This window comes from Amphimedon queenslandica, unplaced genomic scaffold (assembly GCF_000090795.2).
Source record: "Amphimedon queenslandica unplaced genomic scaffold, v1.1 AMPQUscaffold_13191, whole genome shotgun sequence".
NCBI classification, from domain to species: Eukaryota; Metazoa; Porifera; class Demospongiae; order Haplosclerida; family Niphatidae; genus Amphimedon; species Amphimedon queenslandica.
This window is the reverse complement of record NW_003546573.1, coordinates 75,279-100,931: the sequence shown is the minus strand read 5'-3', so window position 1 is coordinate 100,931 and position 25,653 is coordinate 75,279. Positions and strand designations below refer to the sequence as shown.

General features: G+C 36.5%; 2 protein-coding genes and 1 long non-coding RNA gene across 4 annotated transcripts in view; 1 reads left to right on the top strand and 2 right to left on the bottom strand.

Annotated features, from left to right (window-relative positions):
* Positions 1-692: 692 nt before the first annotated feature.
* LOC105313895 (midnolin-like) lies at positions 693-11,726 on the bottom strand. Its single transcript, XM_020000441.1, has 4 exons — positions 11,107-11,726; positions 5,794-5,881; positions 5,671-5,736; positions 693-2,426 (listed from the first exon to the last, which is right to left on the bottom strand). The coding sequence occupies exons 1-4, from the start codon at positions 11,331-11,333 to the stop codon at positions 1,164-1,166; spliced, it is 1,644 nt and encodes a 547-aa protein (XP_019856000.1). The 5' UTR covers positions 11,334-11,726; the 3' UTR covers positions 693-1,163.
* Positions 11,727-12,590: 864 nt separating this feature from the next.
* LOC100634406 (cytoplasmic dynein 2 light intermediate chain 1-like) overlaps positions 12,591-25,653 on the top strand; it is a 22,687-nt gene continuing 9,624 nt past the window's right edge. Inside the window, exons 1-14 of one of the 2 annotated variants that reach the window (XM_020000438.1) lie at positions 12,591-12,817; positions 12,874-12,954; positions 13,010-13,077; positions 13,185-13,240; positions 13,457-13,561; positions 13,861-13,949; positions 18,511-18,589; positions 19,402-19,509; positions 19,570-19,716; positions 21,986-22,065; positions 23,303-23,373; positions 24,503-24,557; positions 24,903-24,951; positions 25,579-25,643. In XM_020000438.1, coding sequence (XP_019855997.1) covers positions 12,944-12,954; positions 13,010-13,077; positions 13,185-13,240; positions 13,457-13,561; positions 13,861-13,949; positions 18,511-18,589; positions 19,402-19,509; positions 19,570-19,716; positions 21,986-22,065; positions 23,303-23,373; positions 24,503-24,557; positions 24,903-24,951; positions 25,579-25,608 — 948 coding nt within the window. In that variant the 5' untranslated portion in view covers positions 12,591-12,817; positions 12,874-12,943 and the 3' untranslated portion in view covers positions 25,609-25,643. Of the gene's footprint in view, positions 12,818-12,873; positions 12,955-13,009; positions 13,078-13,184; positions 13,241-13,456; positions 13,562-13,860; positions 13,950-18,510; positions 18,590-19,401; positions 19,510-19,569; positions 19,717-21,985; positions 22,066-23,302; positions 23,374-24,502; positions 24,558-24,902; positions 24,952-25,578; positions 25,644-25,653 lie in introns of those variants that run through there. The other variant, XM_020000437.1, reaches the window with a different exon arrangement.
* LOC109584623 (uncharacterized) lies at positions 20,413-22,035 on the bottom strand. The gene is made up of 2 exons (XR_002186088.1): positions 21,952-22,035; positions 20,413-20,626 (listed from the first exon to the last, which is right to left on the bottom strand). It is a non-coding gene; the product is annotated as an uncharacterized LOC109584623 (long non-coding RNA).

Sequence of the window (25,653 nt, the reverse complement as noted above, 5' to 3'; positions counted from 1 at the left end):
ATAAATACGTAAAAAGAAAACAGTTAGACACAATTGAAACAAGGACAACAAAAATGAAATGAACAAATTAAGGAAGAATCAAAGTTATTTACAAAGTAATCAGTAAAAATTATAGCCCATGGTTTTTTCCAAAAAATGGCTCAAAAATTACCCCAAATTTTTATTACATTTTCTGATGCATATTGATGTACTTATGCTATGCAGAAAGGAGCTGATTTTGACTTGAATTTTTCAAGTTATGGCCGTTTTAAAAAATCGGCCAATTTCTGAAAAAACTCCTGTACTATAGCCCATGGTTTTTTCCAAAAAATGGCTCAAAAATTACCCCTAATTTTTATTACATTTTCTAATGCATATTGATGTACTTATGCTTTGTAAAATGTTTGAGCTGATTTCGACTTGAATTTTTCAAGTTATGGCCATTTTAAAAAATTGAAAAAACTCCTGTACTATAGCCTATGGTTTTTTCCAAAAAATGGCTCAAAAATTACCCCAAATTTTTATTAAATGTTTTGATGCATACTGATGTACTTACACATATGCTATGTAGAAATTTTGAGCTGATTGGCAAATTGCCTTTATTTTTTTATTTTGATAATGTGGATCATGTTAATTTTTGTTTCATCAGCAGTCTATGAGAATGCTTTGTATGCATGTGCCATTAAAATGGCTTGTACTGCTGGAGCCTTCAATTTTTTAGTTTTTGATTATCAACAATAAAATTTGTTGAAACAAAGCAAGCGAGAAAACAATAAAACACACACACACAAAGCAATAATAATAATAATAATAATAATATTAATATATGATATAACAGTGTGCATATTATATATTGAGAAAAAGAAGAGAATACTAATAATGGACAAAGTGTATATACTAACAGAGAGAGAGAAAGAAAAAGAATAATCTGTATGTGTGGTGATATTAAAGTTCTATAGCAACACTTAATAAAAGACAGAGAGAGAGAGAAGCATAAAACAATACACGTACAGCACAAGACAGGAACTGAGACTACAAACACTTTAAAAATCAAAGCAGTAATGCACTAATAGTCAGTTTGGGCAGAGAGAGAGAGAGAGAGAGGAGGGTAAATCAAGAGGTGGTGCTAAGGAGAGTGGTTAAAAACACAATCATAGTGAGAGAGCAAGAGTGCGTGTGTTTCTCTAGTCCGTTAGTAAGAACCCTCTCTTGAGTCCACAGAACCCGGTCTTCTTACGTAACTTTAGTGGTGGTCCATTCACGTCACACTCCACCCCTTCCTCTTTTGCCCAGTCTCTGTCACCAGTTGGTGTCGCGGCCTCAGCCGTTCTACGTCTTTTGAGTCCTCTCATTGCCTTCTGCTGCTGCATACGCCATTTCAAAAGAGCCACTTTATCTCGTAGCTCCTCGTTCTCCTTGAAACGAGTCTTTGATAAGTTAGAGCTATCATTAGAGGTGTTTTTAAGTGTGTTCTTGGACGATCCTCCGTCCATTAACATTTCCCCATAACTGGTCATTGTGGTCCGTGAGTGTATTATATCATGCATGTCACTGTCACATGTAAACTCTGATGAGAATCGGCCCTTGAATGTCCCGGGGACTTTCCCTTTCACACGCTGTGCATACATCTTTTTAAGGATCTCTCCAATCGCCTCCATGACAGCTTTTCGTTTCATACTGACCCCATTCTGTGACGTGGGGATCTCTTTATTCAGTCGGCGTAGCTCCTCCCACTCAGACTGACTCAGTGAGAGTTTGTTACTACCTCCTACTCCACTGGTTTTCGACGGACGAGAACCAGTAGACCTCCTCACGGCTTTTTTAATCGGCCGTGAAGAAGAGGAATGAGAGAGACAGGGAGGGGATGAAGTGTTGACAAGAGGAGAGGTTGAGTACCCTGAGGGAGGGAGAGAAGAGCTAGGAGGAGGAGGAGGAGGAGGAGGAAGGAGAGAGGACGAGGAGTGATCAATCATGTCCCTCCCTCTGTGTCTCTTGGTGGGCAGAGCTGATGCTTCATGTATCAATAGATCAGCTGGAGACAGAGACTTTCCCAGTGTCTGTGTAGAAGAACCTCCATCATCACTAGGGGCAGGGGCACCAACCGGTACTATACTCCTAACGGTGGGTACCACGGCACATGGAGGAGTGACAGTGGGGGATACAGAGGGACATGAGGTTGTTGAGCTCCAGTGAGGGTTGGAGTTTAATGGTGAAGTAGGACTGAGATCAGAGGAAGAGGAGGATGGGGAAGGATTAGAGCAGCAGGTCTGTTGGGGTGAGTGTGTTCTAGCACTGCCTGAAGAGGATTTCCTTTTCTTGTGTTCAGGTTGGGAGGGCTCGACGTCAACCTCCTCTACTTTGGCACGATTCAAGTTTACGACAACTACTGATTCACCTAATCTAATGGCAACTGAGAGAGGAGCCTTGCCAGCTAGGAAATCATCAATCTGAAAGAGAGAGAGAGAGAGAGGGAGAGAGAGAGAGAGAGAAGGTTAATATTAAATTATTAGTACTATAGCATTTCACTCAGTAAACTATACATGTACATACACAAATATTCAATTTGTCTTGTTATGCTACACCACCTAATGGTAGCCATGGCAATACATGCACTGGTAACCATAGCAACACATGTACAGGAATGTAATCAAAACACATGAGAAGGTTAGAGAGGGAGGGATGAGAGAAGAGAGAAACCACAAATATCAAAGTGTTGTTAGTGTCTCGGATAACAATTCACATAGGCCAAGGTATGTTCATGTTTATCCAACACTTGTTTCATTTAGGGAGTAATTCATGATAGACTAAATTACAACTATTGACCTACACAGAATCAATCATCATCAACCAATATACTACACAGTAATTTCAGTCACGCACAATATTAAATGCCAGCATACATGTACATGTACATCACTCATAAGTAGGGGTATTTTTACTATAGAGATTCACTAATCACTACTAGTAACCACTTACCAAACAACATATGCTATACAGGAAATACACATTAGCATACAATGTACAACATATAGTACAGTACATGATACAACAATAATATAAATACAATATTATATGTACAGTATAATTATATGGACACAGTATACAGTGCTATAATGATCCAATACACTATGTACATGTATATGCACAGTATAATAATTCAAATACAGTATGTATGTACAGTATACTGATCCAATACAGTATATATAGTATGTGTATGTGCATACACATTGTACATGTACAGTATAGCTCATTGGGGTGTTCAATGATTCATTGACAAGCCATGATCACTTGTTTACACAGTAACATGAATGATGTGTATAAAGTGAGAAACTGTTGTAGGCACACACGGATTCTTACACTAGGGAATGATATAATACAATTACAACAATATGAACGTCACATGAGACCCACTAGTGTATTAGGCTGTACGCCAACCACAGTAATGTACTGTGTGTATTAGTGATTGAGCCAGTCATTCAAGGAATTTGATGACATATATACAGGTTGTCATGTAGCTCGTGTAATTGTATCACTCCTCATGTTCACAGAGGAATAATCTAATAACACTTTGGTAGATTGGTCACATACCCAATGGACTAGTATCACATGATGTAATGCACTAAGAAGATAAGGAGAGAGAGAGGGTTGAGGTGAAGGTTTGATGATAAGATTGAAGGTGAGAGAGAGAGAGGGGGCAGGGGAAGTACAGTACATGTATGTGGATGATTTAATGAGACATAATGTACAAGGAATCCCATTATAATAGTCTAGCATCATTCTCATTTACATTAATATCCTGTCTGAAAGTGTATGCACTTTGTACACATTAAAGACACTTATAGCTCTTTCCTTTTCCTTCTCTCCCTCTCTTATTCTCTTTACAGACATTATGTCACCAACCATAATCAATGAGCTATACATGTACATGTACATGTACATGCATTTATTCTATTTTTATAATGCACTTACAAGTATTCCCTAACTCCCCCACTCTCTGCTTAAAATTTCTATGTACATGTACATGTACATGATGTCTTTCTATTTCACTATACTCTTTTTACAATAAGATGCTCAATCAATATATCTATATCTTAGTGACAGTTAGTGATTGTGACTAGAGATAAAGGGACTCGTGAGTGCAGCTCATTCCGTGGCCATTAGGCCTAGACTAGTCATCTTATTGATGGATAGACACTGCTTTGCTAATCAAATATGATTGCTATTGAGAAACAACTCGCAACTGTAAATATTTTGAAGATTTTGAAGGAAGAGTGGGATAGGAGAGAGAGAGAGAGAAAGAGTTACTGGCCATGAACTAAATAGGCTATTCACTATAGTCTTTAATTTTGGGTAAAAAGCTTCAAATCAATCTCCAGGTACAGTAGCTAGTCCAGCCAGTTCAATTGTCACAAAAATTAACTTTAAGCTGGTGACTTTTTTTGTAGAGTTACTCTATATGTATGTTATACATTTGTAAATGGCCACGGACTAAGATAGGCTAAACTGAACAATTTTGGGCAAAATGCTTAATACTAATCTACAGTAGGTTATTAGCTTTAGCCCAGTTTAGTTGTGGATGGTGTGAACAGGGTATAACATAATCCACCCTCTCTCTCATTTAAAGGGGATTTTCTCTCTCTTTAAAAAGACTAGAGTCTGATATAAAGGGAGGGATTGGGCCTGTGGGTGTAGCTGGTAACAGAAGGCGTTGTTATGTATCGCTACATAATCCTAGCCCACCACATCAAGGGAAGAAGCAATGTATTATATCAAATACAACATTATACCAAAAATGATACGACTAATTCATGACAAATTACAACACAATAGAGTCACGTCCTGTAGCTCTGTGTGTGTGTGTGTGTGTGTGTGTGTGTGTGTGTGTGTGTGTGTGTGTGTGTGTGTGTGTGGGTATGTGTGTGTCACTTAAAATATATACACAATCAGAATCACTACAATCGAATGCTTGTCAGTATAACATCATCGTATTTTAGAGAGGATTCCCCTTTGCATTATTAATACATACTGCCCATATACTTATATAGTAGTATCAGACAATACACATACCAAGGTTATTATTAATAAGCAAAGTAAAAATAATATAACGACATTAGTCCATACATTATGCTTTACAGTGTGTACTAATTCTTCCTTCTGGTAATTGGCTCAAAGGTATAATAATAAAAACAAACACTGTACCCTCCATATTCCTCCCCATTTGTGTGTGTATACATTTCTACAACTGCTTGCATTCCAGTGAACGTATAACTTTATTGGGGCTTGTAAATTTATTTTTATTATTTTTAATTTTTGAATCATCAAAGGGTCTACATCTCTCTGTCCTACCTTGACCTAGCTCAGTTATTAGATATACGTTTTTATTTATTTTTATTTTCTTAAATTCAAATTTCATTTCCCTCCCTCACTCCCCCTCTTAGTAGTACATGAAGGCTATTATTTCCGATGCATGTGTACACGAGGCAGTTATCCTATCTCTGTGTCACTTTAAAAACAGTATACAACATAGCAAGGTTACAAATTAAATATTTTGTAAAAGTTTTTCTTACAGTACATGTACAGCATAAAAGTATATGTACATGTACATGTACATACCAGTACAGTATAATTATACTAACATGAAATATTGGTGCTAATCACACAATTACTATAGCAAATAATTTCTTTCTTTACCTGTTGATCTGATACATTGCTCATGCTGTGCTTCATCATTGATACAGGGTCCATTGAGAGCGGGGTCTAATGAAGAATACCAAATTTAACACATGCTCAAGAACCCTTGAGACGGAGACTCACATTTACTCCGGACTCTACGCACGGGACTAGCTTTATCTCGCTTCCGTCTTGTATGCCGTTTTGGTTTAGTGTACCATTCTTTAATTCACTAGAGAGAGAAGAGAGAAAAAGTAAGTACATGTATATGTACATGCATATCTATACATATTTATTATAGATTAGATATAGATGTAGAAAGAAGGGTATTGTTCAATGAGAAAGATGGAAAGTGAGAAACATAAGATATAGAAACAATGATGCCAAACAAATGACAATTGATACTGATAAGTCATGACAAGATAATGATGAAGAGAAAGAGAAAGTTGTCATGAATGGACAGACACACAGCCACTCTCTAATGTCATTATCAGACACTGTACAATCATTCTTGGAAACTGAATGATGTCAGACTTATACTGTGGAGCAACACGTATCAGTCAGGGAGAGGCACAAAGAAAATATCCAATTGAACTCTGCCACAATTACACAACAGTGCCTGATAGTGGATTCAATGCTAAATAGAAACACATGCAGTTTCAATACACTGGAATCACTTCAAACTATAGGGCCACACTACATGTCCTCAGTACAGAAGCACTTTGTATAGATTAGTACTAATATAGGCATGGCAAATGGTCATGTTTACAGAACTGTCCTTATCTCAGGTTGTCCTTGCTGTTATAAATTAAATACTAAAGGTTAACTTATATTTATTAAGACCTACATGTAACACATTTGAACTACATATATGTACAATGTATTATTAAGCGGCTTAATTTCATCTAAACTCTTTTTGAACTTCATATTTATCGTTCTTTGAAACTTTGTGTGTTAAGTTGAAGGCATTTCCAGTGAGAATTGTAGGAGTGACAGCAAATCGTAAAGCTATTAATAAATACTCGACCCTACAAGTAAACCAATGATGCTCTGCTTCATATTTTTGCATTAACGGTATGCATAACAGAAACACCAGCACATTATTGGCCATGCATATGTACATGTACAAGCAATTGATTGTTTATGAATGTGTACATGTATGAACTGAGTGTCATGTCTGAACAAGATGTGACAATCAAATATCATGAATGCTAACACCATTATCATATGCCCACAGATAGGCTCAATGTAACCACAAACTACATGTATATAGAAACCACTACAATCCTAGACCATCACGTAGGCCTTCATGCCTTCATGCAGTCATTGCATTAGGCACTCATGCCATGAACACAATTTCCTGCTTCTACTGCCCTAGGGACAACAAATACACTAACCACAAATTCAACTTTAAAATACAAATAGTTTGTGGTAACATACTGTATGTACGTATATGTACATTACATGTATATGTATTAATGTAATGTATGTACATAGATTGTATGTATCATGTTTATGAGAATTTGGAGTGATCTAGTAACCAAAGTAATCAAATATTGATATGCATAATGTGGGAGGCAGCCAAAGTGACTGTTTGGAGTAATTGGGGGAGAGATGATTGATAAGAGAGAGAGAGGGAGGGGGAGAGAGAGAGGGAGAGAGAGAGAGAGAGAGAGAGAGAGAGAGAGAGAGAGAGGGAGGGAGAGGTATAGTAGAGAAAGGATGATTCAAGTGAAGAAGATATAGAAGGAAAGAAGACAAGTAGAGAGAGAGAGGAAATTAAAGAAGAGCTAGAGCCAGTGACAGAAAGTGGCAGCCCAAAACTAACAGGCAGACATAAATGCCAAGCACAAAAGTTCACAAATAAGGACAGTGTCCCCATAGCAACGGAGGCCAACATAAACAGGAAGCACCTCAATAAGGGAAAAAGTAAAAGGAATTTTAGGAGAGCATTCCACTAATTAGTAGCATTGACGCCAAGCAAGTAAGGATGAGTGTGTATACGTCTGTGTATATACACATTGCTTATATGTCGAAGGTGCATGAGACATTAGTGTTTAATGTCCATGCGTCCATGTACATACATGTACATGTACTGTATCTTAATATGTACTGATACACATGCAGGCATGCATGAGATCTGTTGTACTGTTGAGTGTACACATGATGGAGTATAGTGTCTAGTGTGAAGGTAGAATACTTGAGGAGTTTAGTAAACATAGGACTATACATGTATAATTAGTAAATACATGGAGTGCATTAGTTATAATGTGAGTTCATCAGTATCAATGTATTACACATGTATAGACAGCTAATTTTACATACATACATGATGTGATGTACATGTAAAGTTGCTGCTTTGAACTGAATGATCTTATAATGATTATCTACACGTTAAGTCAGTCTTTATAAAAAGATGAAATAGTTATCATTGGACAGTGATCCGACACACTACACAAACACAAGCCTCATATCATACATAATTATATACATGTACATGTACATCATAATACATATCATAATACTTGTAAGGCAGTGACTCACACACCCACTCGTATACAGGGCACCTCCTGTACGCTCCAATACATACTATACATAGCAAGGAATTACTTAACTCCATTACACAAAGCACTCATAAATTAGACCACTACAAACACTAACATCTGCCAGCCACCGACATGAAACTAGCCAGCATGCATACTTAGTAGCCTGACTCTATTAGCCAAAATATTAATGTCAGTATAAGATACGCCGTGATATAGGTCAGGTATGTATGTACAGTGTATGTCACCAGCTGTGGTCTCATATCTAGTTGATTGTCTGTCCCGTACTTAATGTAGTGATGCGCTAACATCCTTTCTGTCATTATGAGGCAGTGAGGGTCATATGACATTATTAAATAAGTGAGAGAGATTGAGGGTGGTCAGTGACCAAGACCAACAAGAAAGTATAGAAAGAGAAACATGCTCAAAGTTAACAGCCAAATAGAAGGCAAGCAAAGCTAGTACATATACAAAGGCACATGCAATAACTACTAAGGGACACTTTGAAAGTGTGTTGGGAGCCAGTTGCCATATCTTGTCCAAGTAAAAAACACACAGCCTACCACTAACAAAAGCTAATCAGCAATTACGAGTACAAAAAGGACTAACAGTGTAAACACTGTATACCATTCCTATATCACATTCAAAACCATCCACCCACAAACAGAGGGAGGAAAGGAGAGAGGGAGGAAAGGAGAGAGGGAGGGAGGGAGAGAGGGGAGGGTGAGAGGGGAGGGAGAGAGGGATGGAGGGTGAGAGGAGAGGGAGGGAGAGAGAGGGAGGGAGAGAGGGAGGGAGGGAGAGAGAGGGAGGGAGAGAGAGGGAGGAAAGGAGAGAGAGAGAGAGAGAGGGAGGGAGGGAGAGAGAGGGGGAAGGAAGGGCAGAAAGAGAGAGAGAGAGAGAGAGGGAGGAATCAGAATTGGAAGGAGGAAAAAGAAACCGTTGGGTAGGTACTGTAGATAACATTAAGATAGACGTGTCAATCGTAAACTCAAAACAACTTGACCACAACACAAGCCACAGTCCAATCATTCAAACTCAATCAGATACCATCTAGTGTCATTAGCACTTTCAATCTAATACATTTATAAACCGGCACACTTTATACATACAAATACATGAAGGAAGAGTCACACACGGGCAGGCATACACACACGCACGCACACACACAAAACTCTTACAAATCCGTCTGCTATACATGTACGTCCTTGGCTTATATCTATTATTTCTCTCACTCGTTTCATGTGAATAGAGAGCTCGAAAGCCAAACCAAAACACCACAAAACTACAAAGTTAAAGTTCTCCTTGTGTACAAAATAGAGAGACACAATTATGTGAAAGGCCCAGTGAACTTGGCTCGCAATATAATAATAAAATATCACACCAGAAGACACATTACACTAATTACAGCATCGAGGAATAGAGTGTGGGTAGGATATATGGGGAAGACTAGAGACAAAGAAGCAGGAGTACATATATGGAGAAAGACAATAGGCTTTACCAAACAATCACACAACTACACACAAACTGTCAAACAGCTACTATAAAATGCAGTACACTTACTCATGCTGTGCAAGCACAATGTCTACTACTGCTAGTACATGGACTGTGTGCGTGGCCATATGGCTAAGAAACTCGTATTGTTGTCCCACTCAAACCAACCACAACTATCCTGTCCCTAAACAGTGATGCATTCCCTTGTACTCTACTAATAAACTCGACTGATTGATTTGTACACAAAGAGAAAGAGAGAGAGAGAGAGAGAGGGGGGGGACGGAGAGTTGCTTTGACTAATGCTATAATCCTGACAGCATATCCATAGTAATAACACCATTTAAATAGATACAAATACTAAAGGGAGTCAAAGTGGAGGAGGAGAAGGAAGGCATAATACAATTCATTAGTTGGAGTTCTTTTAAGGCAATTATAGTAAGAAATCAAGCTTTGTGTGTATTTGTGGGAACACTATCTACATCAATAAGCTAATCAATTGGAGATTGGTCCACCTTGAAGTACAGAGATTATACACAGGCTATGGATCTTTGTGGTTATTATAGAAAACAGACTCTACAACAACAAGGTCTAATAATCTATTGGGCACTGGGTGGATGAATTGGCAATTATCTGTGTGTGTGTGTGTGTGTCTTATTGCGTGTATAAGCTGTTGCTAGTTTTAAACATTGACTATGTGTGTGTGCTTGAGTTTAGGCAACCTATAGATGATTTAAAAGTCCATCTTGTACGGACTGATAGTAAGTCATGTCCTTCATGCATGCATGGATTAAGTGTTAAAAGAGATCACTCGTGGCGTTACCCTTTACACTATTGCTGTCATGTTCCACTCCCTACTTGCTATCACTATATCATGTGATCTGCTACTGCATTCGAATGTTTGTCTGTGAATGCTTTTTATACATTAGTGCTATATCAATCATATGACTCTCTCACTGAGTGGCAGATTTCAATTAGAAAGTCACATGCAGGTAGAACTAAAGAGAGCTTTTATGAGAGTTGAATGATGATTAATGCTAGTCAGACAAAGAACACACAAAATGGGACAAAGTGTGGGTTGTTGGAGGTAACAGTGTGGGCTATGTGAGGGGGTATATATCATAGGGTGAATGGAGATACTGTATTGAGATAAAGAGCATGGGAGCATGATAAACCAACACAATCTCTCATTGATAGGGAAACCAATAATGGGGAGAAAGCCAGAAAGGAAGAGAGAGGGAGGGAAAAAACAAGGAAAGAAAGAGAGGGAAGAGAGAGAGAGAGAGAGCCACTGTAGAGAGAGCATTATACAAGAGAGAGGGGGAGAGGTGCAAGGTAAAAGGGAGAATCACTCACAACACAGTTTAAGAAGGAAAATGAGAGAGGGGAAAGGAGGAAAGAGATAGACTGTTTCTTAACTCACGTGGATTTGCACAGCAAAGACATTTTTCTAGGTGAGATGCCCAATTTGTCACTAATGTCCTCCTTGAATTTCTCCACTGTGAGATAAGGTGAACAGCTAATGCTAAAGGAGCCTCCCAGTGTTGGATGAACGGAGACAGTGATGAGTCTTTTCCTACTAGGCTGGCTTTGCTTGTTGCTGCTGCTGTTGTTGCAATGAGAACCGCCAGTCTCTTGTGCAGCGGCCATGGTCCTGGTGTCTTTTTTTGTAGAGGGATGGAATGATTTGCGCGAATGTAGGGAAGAAGCGAAAGTAGCTACTCCGGGAAACAAAGAGAAGCAGAAAAGTGATGTGGAACTGTAACTAGGTGTAGTAGAGGGTGAGGGATGGAGGGAGCTGTCTTCTTTCTTGTGTCACACAAAAGGGAGAGACAGAGAAAGAGAGAAGAGAGAGGAGTGCCTGACTGGCCGCAGAATCACGTTGTGTAGTCTTATCTCCAACTACCCCGGGTCACATACACACAGGAATGATGACACACTAGTAGAGATACAACAATGGGCTTCAGTATACACACACACACACACCCTCCGCACTTAATAGCACTGAAGAAAAAGGGAAGGAGGAAACAGGCTTGCCAAGCTTTTGCAAAAACTTGTCGCCTTTCAATTATGCCGAGCCACGCCCATGTGTTAATTAGACACCTCCAGCCTTTTTTCAACATCAAAACCTCAGTTTTCTCTATTTTATGTGATTTTTACTTGCAAAATTATTATCTATAGTTTCTTTAATTTTTATGCTTCAGTACTTGAATGCATTTTTGCTTCAAGAAAGGGAAAAATAGCGACATGATAGATCTGCATAGTTTGGGTGTGGCTGGGTAGATGCAGAATTTGCAAGGGCGTGGCTCAATGTTTTGTAAATCAATATCTATGATCTGTATGTTATGAATGCACCCTCTATCAAATGTTATGCGTTTGTGTATAACATAAAACCATACTCAAGTGTATTGAGGTTGTGTCTATGATGAATATTTATTTTCTCAGGGCTGCATGGGTGGAACACATTAATTATCTCCAGTGGGGCTTCATTGTTATAACATTAATAAGAACAGTTGGTGGTGTGGGCTGATTTGCAGTCAATTTGGCTGATAGAAAATTTGTTTAACCTCTCCCTGATTTCTCTCCCAAAAAGGATGTTGTACAGCACACATATCAGAGCCACAAATTATACACAATATTTTTGATAGGCTAAGTTGCAATCCAAATTCCAAAACCTCTAAAGCAAACTGATATCAGACTGGTGGTTGGTTATACTGAATGCTTTCAACTTCTTCTTCTAACCTTATTTTACTACATGACCTGGAAATGCCACTCAGACAGAGCAGCCATACGTACATAAACACTTAAGCCATTTAAAGATATTATTTTTATGCTGATTTCCTGTGTCGAACATGAACAAGCTTGCTAAGCAAAAATCCTTGCTGCAATATCAATAAGAGCTGCTAAAATGATGGATTTTCACCAACTACCTTGCTCACAAATAAAGTATGTGAATTTGTGTAGCTGTCAAGCCAGTGATGTTGCTTTGGGCGGATACCCAGTAATTTGAAAAGGGCGGGTTTGGAGCAAACCACGTGGCCACATAGTGTTACCATCAGGCCGTTGCCAGGGAAACACCCTATTTAGGCGGACCTTGTGTGTTGCTTTTGGCTGCTGTGTAAGCTGTAGTGGTGGTGAGTTCAAAAGTTGCCTAAGTGGCATCATTGTTATGGGTGCTGTTTTTCTAAAGAGATAACAAGAGAAGAGTTCGCTACAGAACGGACGACTGTGCGACCCTCCCACGTCCACACTCTCCAATTATGAGTAACAGGTGAGGGGAGTTAATATTCTATTTAACGCCCCACTCGTCCCCCTGATCTTCCCAGGGAGCAAGATTTTAAAGACATATGGTCAATCATAGAAGAAGAGAAATTGAAGGCTATCGAAGACAAGAGTAAGCAAATACAGTGACTTGATGATAACAAAGCATAATAATAATAATTGATAATTGATAATAATTATGGTGATTATTATGAATTGTGGGTGTAATTATGTATGTAGGCGATGAAACTAAAAGTCAGGAAACGAATGTATTTTTTATCGGATGCAAAAATTCCGTAAGTCCATCCTAGACTTGACATAATGTACTATGTAAACAAACTTGTTTGATATTAATTTATTCTCTTTCACTTTTTCTTCTCCATCTTGCTTCCTCCCTCTCTCTCCTTCTCATTTTTCTTTCACGATTTCTATCCCACCCTCTCCCTCTCTCTATTTCTTAATTCCTATACGTGTATTCCGTCAATACCTTTCTCCACTCCTTCCTATATCAGGGAAAGACGACACTTATTCTTAAATTCTTGGAGAGAGAGGAAACCCCCAAGCCCACCACTGGATTGGAGTACACATATGGACGCAGAACAAGAGGAATGAATCTGGTAGGATATACACATCATTCACAAAGATTAATAATAGTCTGTGCATGTAATTGATACATAGAGAAGCCTTCAATTTATGTACATGTACATTATACATGTATTTAAACTTTCAACACATTTTCCCACTAATTCCAACTTTCTGTAAAGGTCTGTGGTTACTAATTAATGTTGACATACATATTAGATTTGAAATGGTTGCATGCATATATTGCTTCAAGCAATAACATATGAAAGTCCTACAACTGAATGATATAATACTGTAGCACGTAGTAATAATGATGAATTGTATAAATGTATAGGCTAAAGACGTGGCTCACTTATGGGAGTTAGGTGGGGGAACATTTCTCTCTCAATTACTGAATATACCACTCACAACTGATACTATCAGGTTAGCGTATAATAGTACATTTACACAGTATCAAGTATACTCGAATCTAAGGATATACTCTCTTGATAAGAGAGATCGAGTGAGAGAAGAGAATGAAGGGAGGGACTCGTATAGTATGACATTCATCGTGCTTAATAGACCGTGGCATGATGTAGTTTTAGTGTTTAGTTATGAATGAGAAAATATGCACATGTGTATACAGTACACATTTAACTGAATCTAGTCAATCTACTATCCTTGACCAATTTAGGCATAATATTTTGATTGGAAATTTGATTGTCCTATATATTTTATTATATACCTACTCGCCAGTCCTAATGGATACACCTACATGTACATGTACATGTATACTAGTTGTTGTATATTACCTGTATATGCACTATTATACAGAATAATACTGGAGCTGATTTATGTATGTATTAATGTACATGTACATGTATGTACATATATTTTAAATTAAAATCCAGTCATGTGAAATGTACATGTATAATATGTGAACTAAATTAGATATTTCAATGCATATATATGCCCGTGTATAGTAGATCTATTCTCTCATACAATAAGGTGTTGACAGATTCTAGATTACATGATTATCTCTAGAGAGCATATGTCAGCTAGTGTATCTATTTTGTGTGTCCTTTTGAGCAGTGTTACTTTTATTAAGGTCTAATGCATGCGTTATCAACAGTGACAAGTACTGTTATCAAGTGACCATAGTACAGAGTGATTATAGTCAGTGCCTCTCTGTCTATCCCCTCTCTCCCTATCTCTCTCTCTTAGCCTATCTCATTGCTGAGGACAGCTTCTTCTTATCTTGCCCTTGCTTGCCAGTTATTGTTAGCTGACCAACACTAATGGGTTGGTTTGTGTAGGACCATTATGTCATGCCAGATACACATTGATGAGCATTGATATTATGATAATGATACAGACTGTGAATTACCCAAGTATGAATATTCAATATTATTATATTAAAATCCATTTTTATCTTAAACTGTAGTATATCTTATAGTGAAACCTTTATTATAGTATGGATAGCTTAAAGGCCATGATTATATAATCCCTCATAATGTTTTCTCTAAATCCTGACCGATCTATAAACTGCAACTAAGCAACATAATAACATCACAAGTCATGTACATGTACATTGCAGTACATACTTGTACAGATGCCCCTAATTACCATATTGGTCAAATAACTTAGATCATAATCCACTTATATTATCATTTTGTAATACAGTGTACATACAATTTATGCATGAGCCCAGTATTAGTATATTTAACATATAATAGCTTGTATAGAGGCTTCATTGTGTTCCCAGATGTTATATACAGATGCTTTTGTATGTGCAGATGCTGTGTGTGCGGTGATGCACTAGAGCAAGGTTGAGGTTTTGTTGTGTGTGTCCACTATACACACATACATGCATGCATATTCAATTAAGAATAAAATACAATCTGGTACTCCTCCTTATAAAGTATCACCCAATGAAAGGTATTCTTATATTACTCCATAAGGGGCCGAGTACTTAATACTTACATGTGTAATGTGGTTGCTGTTATTATGTCAGGCTTTATAAAGAGGTGACCTTATTGTTTGAATTATACAATATGTCTTAATGCCTTGTAGTAGTCATTCATGGCATTGAGTGTCACAGCTATAGGGGATTGTCAGTTTGTGTAATCCAATGCAATGATGCTATTTGTTATGATTGCTAGTGTAATAGTACTACCCACAGGACACCTTTTGAAATCAAGAGAATTCATGGCATGTCCTTTTTCAACCAAATCCACTTTAGTAATAACACGTCATGCAGTATCATGTGAGTGAGTCTATAGTTACATTATAGGGCTGTGGTGTACTGATGATCAAAGGAGCTAAACCTTATACTTTAATTACTTTTGAACTTGAGAATGCAACAGTTATACCTTTTGTGTTCCGAGGAATGCGTCTGGTATACATCATCAATCAGTTGTACACTATAGGCTGGAGGAGGAGGCGGGGAGGAGCATAATCTTGGGATGAATTCCCCAGGTGTCCCACTAAATAATGCATGCACACGTGTGTGTGTGTGTGTGTGTTTGTATACATGTATATGTACATGCATGTAGTACATATCTAAGAGTTCAATCAGTTGAACCCTAGCTCTTACCTAATGGTTAATAAATTATAATAATACTGCAGTATGTGCATGTACTATATACAGTAGCTCCACTATGACCTTTGCTACACGTAGCTCTCTCCCACACTATAATATATTAAATACTGTAGCTGTAGCTCATATACAATCACCTTTGCCTAATAAAACACATGTACATGTACATACGTATGACATGACATACATATCATGAGGCTCTTATATTTTGTTACATGTACATACATGTATATACATGTACTGGCGTATATGCTTGACTGTACTGTACATTTACTTGTACATGTATGTCCATGAGTGTGTGCAGGTGCAAGTTGATAGTAAAATTAACTATAATTTTATTAGTAAAGTAAATTAATGTATAAACATTGTACTGATAAAAATTTGCACAGTACAGTAGCAAATAATACACTACACAGTGTATGTACAGTGGATTCCTCCATGGATTATATTGTGAATGCATGACTAATTACTGTCTCTTGGCTGTTTCCTGCTAGCTTGTATTACCTAACCAGTTTGTATTACAATCCACTCCTATACTGTATACAGTTTGTCATCAGTATATAGCTTAGTTTACATTAGGTTCCGAATCATGATTAAATTCAATATGTACATCTACAATGTACATCCTACATTACTTAATTTCATCATCGATCGTTTATATTGCTGTGTTGTTGTTTTTGTTGTTGTACTACATGTACATGTACATGTAAAAGGAAATTTTGGCGAAACATGTATATACATGTAAGCTACGATTTGGCAATTTTCAAAGTTAAACCTCACCAAAATTGCTGCCAATATTAGTTGTCACATGGAAAGAGATGAAATTGTCTGCCAACCTAGTGTACATGTATGTGTACATGCAGTATGTAACCATTTTCGCCAAAACTTCTTGTCGCCAAAAATTTCCCTCTTTTGTTGCACTGATGATATACATTGATGAGAGATATGTACACTGTACAGTGACTTCACTTGTATCTTCACTCCTGTCTCTTCCTTCATATACATCTCCTGCCAATTTTTTACCCGTTCTTGGAATTCATTCATGCACATATCAATCATTATTTGACATGTCATGTACACGTACATGCATATCCTGAATTTACTCAATCCGATGGATGTACTTGAACATGCATCTATAATGATTACACATTTCATGAGCTGGTCTACTTTATACTTGTATTAATTAATGTTGTAGTATTGTAAACTAATGAAATTATTGTATACATGTACTATACTGTATAAATACAATGTACATGTATTATTATCATTATCACTACTTTTATTTATACTTATAGTATGTACATGTATGTGTACATTCCATTGTAGATGCTGGTATTTCTTTCAGTGCATATTATATACAATTTAGATTGTGTGTATTTGAGCATATCCCAAAGCTTAGAGTGTACATATGCATTCTAACCACAGCAATGTACAGCTTGTCCTTTACTGTCCTCCCTCTCCTTCTTATGCTAGCTGTTACTGCCTGTGTTAGGATACTCTTACTACGTGTGTGTGTTTAGTAGTGTAGGGCAGAGCTAACTGTCACTATATCGTTTGTGTCTGTCGCTGTTTATTAGGTAACTGATATGCTTATTGCATCTGTTGGTGTCTCCCTTTGTAGTGGCCTAGCTATTACTTCTAATTGAGTGGATTTGTGTGTTTGCGTGCTTCTGTAGGTCTCATTCAATTGTACCAGTCATCATTATTAGAGTTGTACTCATATGCATGCTTTAATTACTATACATTGTTTCTATCTCTTAGTACATGTACATGTGTACATGTATTTCTCTATTTTAGATCTCTTTAAAATCTCTGCCAGCTACATGTACATGTACATTGCTGTATATATAATCCTTGATAATGTACATGTACATGCGTGTACATGTACAATTTCACACATGCATATGCCTGATACATGTAGGACTTACTTTTCTCTTTTTAATTCATTCTCTCTCTATATATTTCCTTAATAATACTCGTGTACTTCCTCTCCCCACTTCCCATCTATATCTTTTCTCTTCCTTTTTTCATACTGCTTCTTCTCCCCTTCCTTTCACTATTAAAAGTTTGTGGGTACTATCTAGTGTACCCATAGTACATGTACATGTGTGCATGTATATTATTATTATAATTATTATTATATTTGTTGGTCCTGGTGGTGGTTACTGTGTAGTAAGACATGAGTCTCTCTCTTTCTCTCTCCTACACACCACATTGTATCATCATCCTAATTATGTTTGGTCTTGTATTTCTCTATTAACCCTTTCCTCCTTTTATTATAGTACAATCACTACAATGTACATGTACAGTAAATGTAGTAATTTTATATAAAATTAATCCTTCCTCCTTTTTATATTTGTACAATTCCTTTATAATGTATTTTCTTCTCTTAATTTGTACTTATAGTAATTCTTCGGTATTAATTATCCTTGATCTATCGAAGCCTGATGAGTTATGGGATGTAATGGAGTCTCTTATTAATGAGGTATGCTATACTATGACTGCGTAGTGTAGTACGTACGGTATACATGTACATACATGTATACATGTACATGTGATTATTATTAATCATAATGAGGAGCAGAGGAGAGTTTGAAGGCAATTTAGTGCTTGTCTAATAGCTGCATGAACTACATGTACATGCATGTATGAAGTTATAATAAATATACAGTTATATGAGGGCTGGGAGGCAGGGATACATTTTTGTCATTCATGGTAATCCCATCATTATTGTCTTGATTCATTACATCAGCTTTAAGGAATGGACTGCTACATTTGTAGGTTCATTGATGTAAGACACACACACTGTACATGTACATGCATGTACATGTACTATCTGAATTCCTTTGTGTGTGTGTGTGTGTGTGTGTGTGTGTGTGTGTGTGTGTGTGTGTGTGTGTGTGTGTGTGTGTGTGTGTGTGTGTGTGTCAGTTGTGCATCAATTTAATTCATTACACATGTACATGTAGTATGGTCCAGTTCTTAATTTGTAGTACGTACGGAACACATGATAAAGATAGGCTGCACTAATGTGTAGGTGATTGATAATGTCATTTACTTTAATCATATTACACTTCTCAGTTTGTGGGTACATTGTGTGTGTGTGTATAATGCCCTCTAATGTACAATACAGTATGTAATTGGATTTGTACATGTACATGTGTGTACATATGTAATGAAAATGTGTACTCAATTTTTGTACATGCACATACATGTATGTATTGCTTTTTTTTTGACTTGCCACATACATGCATGTACATGTACATGTATTTTGTTTGTTTTTCTCTCATTCATTAGTTGAGGTCAAGGATCAAATCTATAGTCTCGGACCTTAGATCAACTAACCCTGCTATTGTTACTGACCTCAGACGAAAGGCAAAGGAAAAACACGGAGCAGGACATCCCGTGAGTCATTTAGGGGTGTGGCTCGATAATTAATGGGTGTGGTTTGGATTTTTATTATAGGATGAGCCGGTTCTAACTCCACTGCCTATTCCAGTGGCTTTCATCGGGACCAAGTATGACGTGTTTCAGGATTTTGATCCGGAGAAGAAGAAAATAATCAGTAGGACACTAAGATTTGTTGCACACAAGTATGGGGCCTCTCTTTATGTAAGTGAATGAATGAGCCTCTGATTGATTGAAGAGTACATGTACATGTACAGTACATGTTGGTACAGGTGTATTTATTAATGTGTGATAGTGACTGGGTGATGTACATGTACATGTATTTACAGTAAACTTACATGTACTGTACATGTACGCTAGTTAATGTACATGTACATGTACATTAAGTTGAAGTCATCTTGCAATATTTCATGTTTGTGGCACATGTTACATGTATATGTGGATTTTTATTTATACATGTACATTGTTTTTTTGTGGATTTTTATTCTCATCACTATACTCCAATGCAACTCCATACATGAATGTTTAGTTGGTTTTACAGGTCTGCTGAAAATGATACATGTACATGTACATGTATGTACATATATTTGGGCATCAGTCAATCAATCTTCATTTTATTGCCTTATATACATGTACATGTACATGTACGTCTAATGATTGAATGACTAAGTCATGCTGATAGGAATGTACATTTCTTGATGATACGTGATCCATTTATGGTCAATGCTTTAATGATACTTATTACACTTGAACTGGAGTCACATTGATACTGTATATGTACACTCAATTCCAGTGTCAGTTTGTCACTGTAACTACTTATGTAACGTACCATTGACAAATTAAAATAACTTTGTGCATACATGTACATGTATGTGCAGAAATTGTCATTAATATACAATGTATAGCCATTGTGTCATAATTTAGAAAAATCATAAATATAAAAATAGTCAATTATTCGTAAAGTAATAATAAACATGCGTACATGTACATTCAAATCATGTTCAGACAAAATCTGAACATTGTTTAATTTGATCTACCATTATGAAATGGTTGGACAGGGTTTTTCACAGGATTTTTGGCATAGTCCTAGTGCAACTTCTTGTCAGTGGATTACCTGTTGAAAAGAAATAGTACAAAACATACTTGTCTTGTAAATTTCATAAAATTTACATGAATTTGCTTCACAATAATTAATACATGGTACATGTACATGTATGTTTCATGTAATATTATGACCATTAGGACTACTGTTTCATGCAATATGTCATGTTACATATATGTCTTGATTCAAGAAACGGGATTCATTTTACATATGTCTCTAATTCATGTTTCATGTATGTTTCATGTTTTATGGTATGTTTCATGATTTGTGGTACATGTATCTTTCATATGTTTCATCCTCTTTAGCCCAAAATGCATGTTTCAGATATTCATTTAAAAAATAAGAATGACATTACGTACATGTACATGTACATGCATACATGTACATGTACATGTATGCCAAACAGTAAGCCATGCTTATGGAGGGCCCAAGTAATGATGAAAGGTACATCTCCTTTTGTCCAAACAACACTATTGTTCTCCTTAGTTATTTTTATTATACCATAGGAAGAGATATATGTGTTAAGGCGGATTTACAATATTACGATAGGCTTGATGCTATGTTGAAGCTGGAATAGGATTTGGTTCTATTCTAGTGGAAAGCATGTGTCAAAAGGTCAAATTGTCCACACTTTTGATTAAAAATTGACGATACGCTGGCTTAGTGTCATATTGTAAATCTGCCTTTAGACTCTACAAAAGATAAGCAGTGAACATACATGTACATGTACTTACTCATTAAGCTGCCTGGTATTGTATATAATGATTTTCCTTGAGAGGTTAGGAGTTAGTACCAGCCTAATGTTACCACCTTCAGCTAAGCCAGTGAGCCACCAAGCAGGCTAAGGCTAAGCACTCCTAGTGTGACAGCACTTTTAAAAATTGCTTTTAATAAATTTATTTCAAAATTACATGTTGTTTAGACAAAATGGTACACATAGAACCAAAAAAGTTCAGACAATTGAGCAATAATGGTCGGAAAATGTCCTGATACATGTACATGTATTTCCGAATGTCATTTCAGCCTGAATGTATAGTGATACAGCACATTCATTGTGTACATCTACATTAATTGTGTGGTCAGAATAATTGTACTACAGTCCATGTACAATTGTATGTGTGTAGTTTTAAATATCAATTAAGATAGAGTGATAGGACAGGATGTATACAGAAGCTATATACTCATTAATATAACCACATCATCCTCTTTTGAAATCACAAATGTATACATAATGTACATGTAATCACAAACTATAAATTATTATTTCAATATTCAATATTAATATTTTTACATGTAAATGTACATGTATATCCACAATGTACATGTATTAAATTTACCTGTTTATATCATAATGTGTATTTCCTCTTGTAGTATTTCAGTAATAAATCTGAGACTCTGGTGACAAGGTGCAGACAGGTCATAACACACTTTGCATTTAATGGACCATTAAAGTAACCAATACTACATGTACATGTACATGTACGTGCATGTACATACACATTCAGCTATTGTACGTGTAATATTTTATAATATTGAGTTAATTACTGTGAGGCTTTTGCACACAGCGAAACTTGTACATGTACATACACACATTAGGTATACATGTACATGTATAATATGCATGTACATGTACATTAATTGTGTATGCATGATTTATGGGTTCTCATTATACATGTACATGTATTCACTGTTTGCATGTGCAGTACATGTACATGTTTGTGAAGATTATATAATCACATGCATGCATATTATTAGTATCATGAATGCATGCATATTATGTACATTTCTAGTATATGTTCATGTAGCATAATCCTATTATTATTATTACTGGTACTCTATGTATTCTTGTTAGTGGTTAGTAGATAAGAGGTATATCATTACTGATGAGGTTACAGACCCTTGGCAGCACACACACAGTCACTATTGCATGATTCATATACACAATATAATGACAATATGCATATACTGTACATGTACAGTATCTCACTTACGAGCCATACATGTACCTTGTACATGTACATGTACATACATTTTTGTAAATTTAATGCACAGTATAAACATGCTTCGATCTGCTTGCATGTACATGTATGAGCCTATATACATGTACACGTGAGCTTCGTACATTCCAATACATGTACGTGTACATGCATGTACATGACACACATCATCACATCACACATCATCTCAGACACACATACATGTAACATGTATATGTATACTGTATATATGCATTTTTATTAATAGTTTAGTTTGTAACAGTGAAATAAAATTTACATGTACTAGTACTATTGCATCCTTATTGAAAGCATTGTTTGTAATTGAGCTAGAGGCTTTTCCATGTGAATGCATGTACAGTATGTGTATCTGCCTGTTCATGTACATTGATATTTGTTTTGAATTCAATTGTGGTTGTTTTTCCTTGTGGTACGTGTACATCATGTGCAGTCTTGTGGTTTTCAGTGTGAGTCACATGGTGCTCTTATTTCCTTATTTAGTCACTCATTTATTTTATTGAGTGTCTGTGTTACCTAATACCTACCTCTCCTTTTCATTTTATTGTACTGTATAGACTCTACAGTGTACATTACTGTAGATGTTTGATTCTTTTCCTTACCACTGACTTTCTGTTTCTCTCCTCCCTCTTTCTCTTTCTCCTCCTGTTTTTAATATTTCTCTCTCTCAATCCAGTCAGGCAGTATCAATGGATTACAATAAACCATTAATAGTTCCGGTTGGCTCTGATTCCATTGGACAGATAGGTCAGTATATGTACATGTACATGTACATGTTGTATGCGATTAATTATTTTGGTACACTATGGATGCAGTACAGAATCCATCAGATTTCCCACTAGATTTTGGCATAGTCCTCATGCAGTTGTTCGTGGATAGTCTGGTTGCTCAAAAATTGGGCCAAGGACCCTGTACTGTGGTACAGGGATTTTGGCCAATTTTTTTTTCAAAAATGCCTAGTAAAAATTCTCCATTTTTATATTTTGTCTGATGCATGTGTCCTTATGTTGTGTATCAGCTATGAGCTGGTTCCAATCGAATATACATTTTTTATGAATTTTTAAAGTTTCTCCAAAAGCCATGTACATGTACAATGTATATCTACATGTACTCTATAGTAGTGCTTGTTTAGCTCACTTAGCATGCTTTGTGGGAAACCCTGAGCACAATCTACCTGTACACATGTACATGTATCTACACTACATACATGTACATGTACAATTTACATGTACATGTATTTTGGGTACTGATATTATTACAATGTATATTCAGTATTCTCTGATTGTGTATGTGTGGGCATGTGGTGTGCGTATGTACATACATGTACATGTACATATACATGTACATGTATGCATTGCTAGGCTTTTATAAGTATGCATTTACTATAATATTTTATGTGTGATATATATCATATGCTACATGTACAGTAATTCTGTGTGTGTGTGTGTATGTGTATGTGTGTGTGTGTGTACTTGTATCATGCTAGTAACCTAACCTTATTACAGTTGACCACATTATAGTACACTGTTGACCTATCATCTCCTATCATTATATTAGTGTGTAGTTTGTAATGCTTTTATCAAAGACTCCTCATTCTCTCTTGTCTCTTGTACGTCTGTGGTCAATTTGCCAACCGTGACCCGATATCATTGCCCCATGAGAATTTACAACTTAATGTGTGTTCCCCTTCTTATCTTGATCCCACCCTCACTCTTTAATACACACACATACAATGTATAATGTACATGTACATGTATTACTCTCTTTCTCACCATGTCTGTCTCTCCTTTCTCCCCCTCTCTCTCTCTCCCTCTCCCTCCCTCTCTCTCTCTCTCTCTCTCTCTCTCTCCCTCTCTCTCTTTCTTCATATTGTCAGGTATTCCATCTCTTTCAAGTGGTGATGATCTTGCAAAGATTGGAGCTGAATCAAAGTGAGTGAAATAAAGAGAGAGAGAGAGAACTTTAAAAAGATTTGAGGTGTGATATAATTAATGATCAGGAGAGATGTATCAATGCGTAATAACTTTTTATTGGCACTCTCCATATCCTTCCAGCCGTTCAGTTGCCATTCCTTCACAAAATATTTACATTTAAATAAAGTTCCAATGTATCTACGTGTATAATTATCAAAGTATTTCAAGGATGCTTCGACTGGTGGTATGTGGTTGCTATGGATGAAGCCACAGCCACCAAGTCAAATTATACTGATGTAATATATTAAGTGTTATTATTTACAGTGTGTTATTGCATTATTGATCACCTCTCTTCTCTTTAAGGAGCCCCTTTGATGTCTGGAAGCAAGCTTACTGTGGCTTTTTCCCTCAGGTCTGTTAAGAATTCTAGTACATGTACAGTACGTATATTCTAGTAATTTCTGTATTAGTACTTGTATATTCTAGTAATCTATTGTGAATGCATATTGCTACATGTACATGTACATGTATGTCACAGTAATGATTCTAAAGCGCGATTCCTTATACAGTTACATGTGTACATGTACATGTACAGTATATGGAATATTTCGATGTACATGTACATGTGTGAATCTACACTATCCTCATCACATACACTATAATACGCTTAATTTAAAGCAGTTGTACTGATATGGTATCCCATAGTTTTGTGAAGGTTTTGTTTTGAGTTCAATCGGCCAATTTATACTCTGTGATACATGTTATGTCCTTGATATACTTGATATAGCTAAGGAATAATTTTAAAAATAAACTCTAAACATTTCCCAATACTCAATCTAAACTGGGACACATGGAATGTAAACTAGGCCTGCATACTATTATCTATGAATGTTGATCAATTGTTGTACAGTTTCACATGCTCATGTACTTGAGCCCCTGATAAGGTTTTTAAGGTTTGATGGACACATTACTTACTTACTAGTATCCTTTATTATATACAGTGGAATCTATTCTTTTTATAAGGTACATTCTTTAACAGGGAGCTAGTCATAGTTTACTTTGTCAATGAATTAACATAGAAAGGACACCATAGGAAGGATTAATACTACACTAT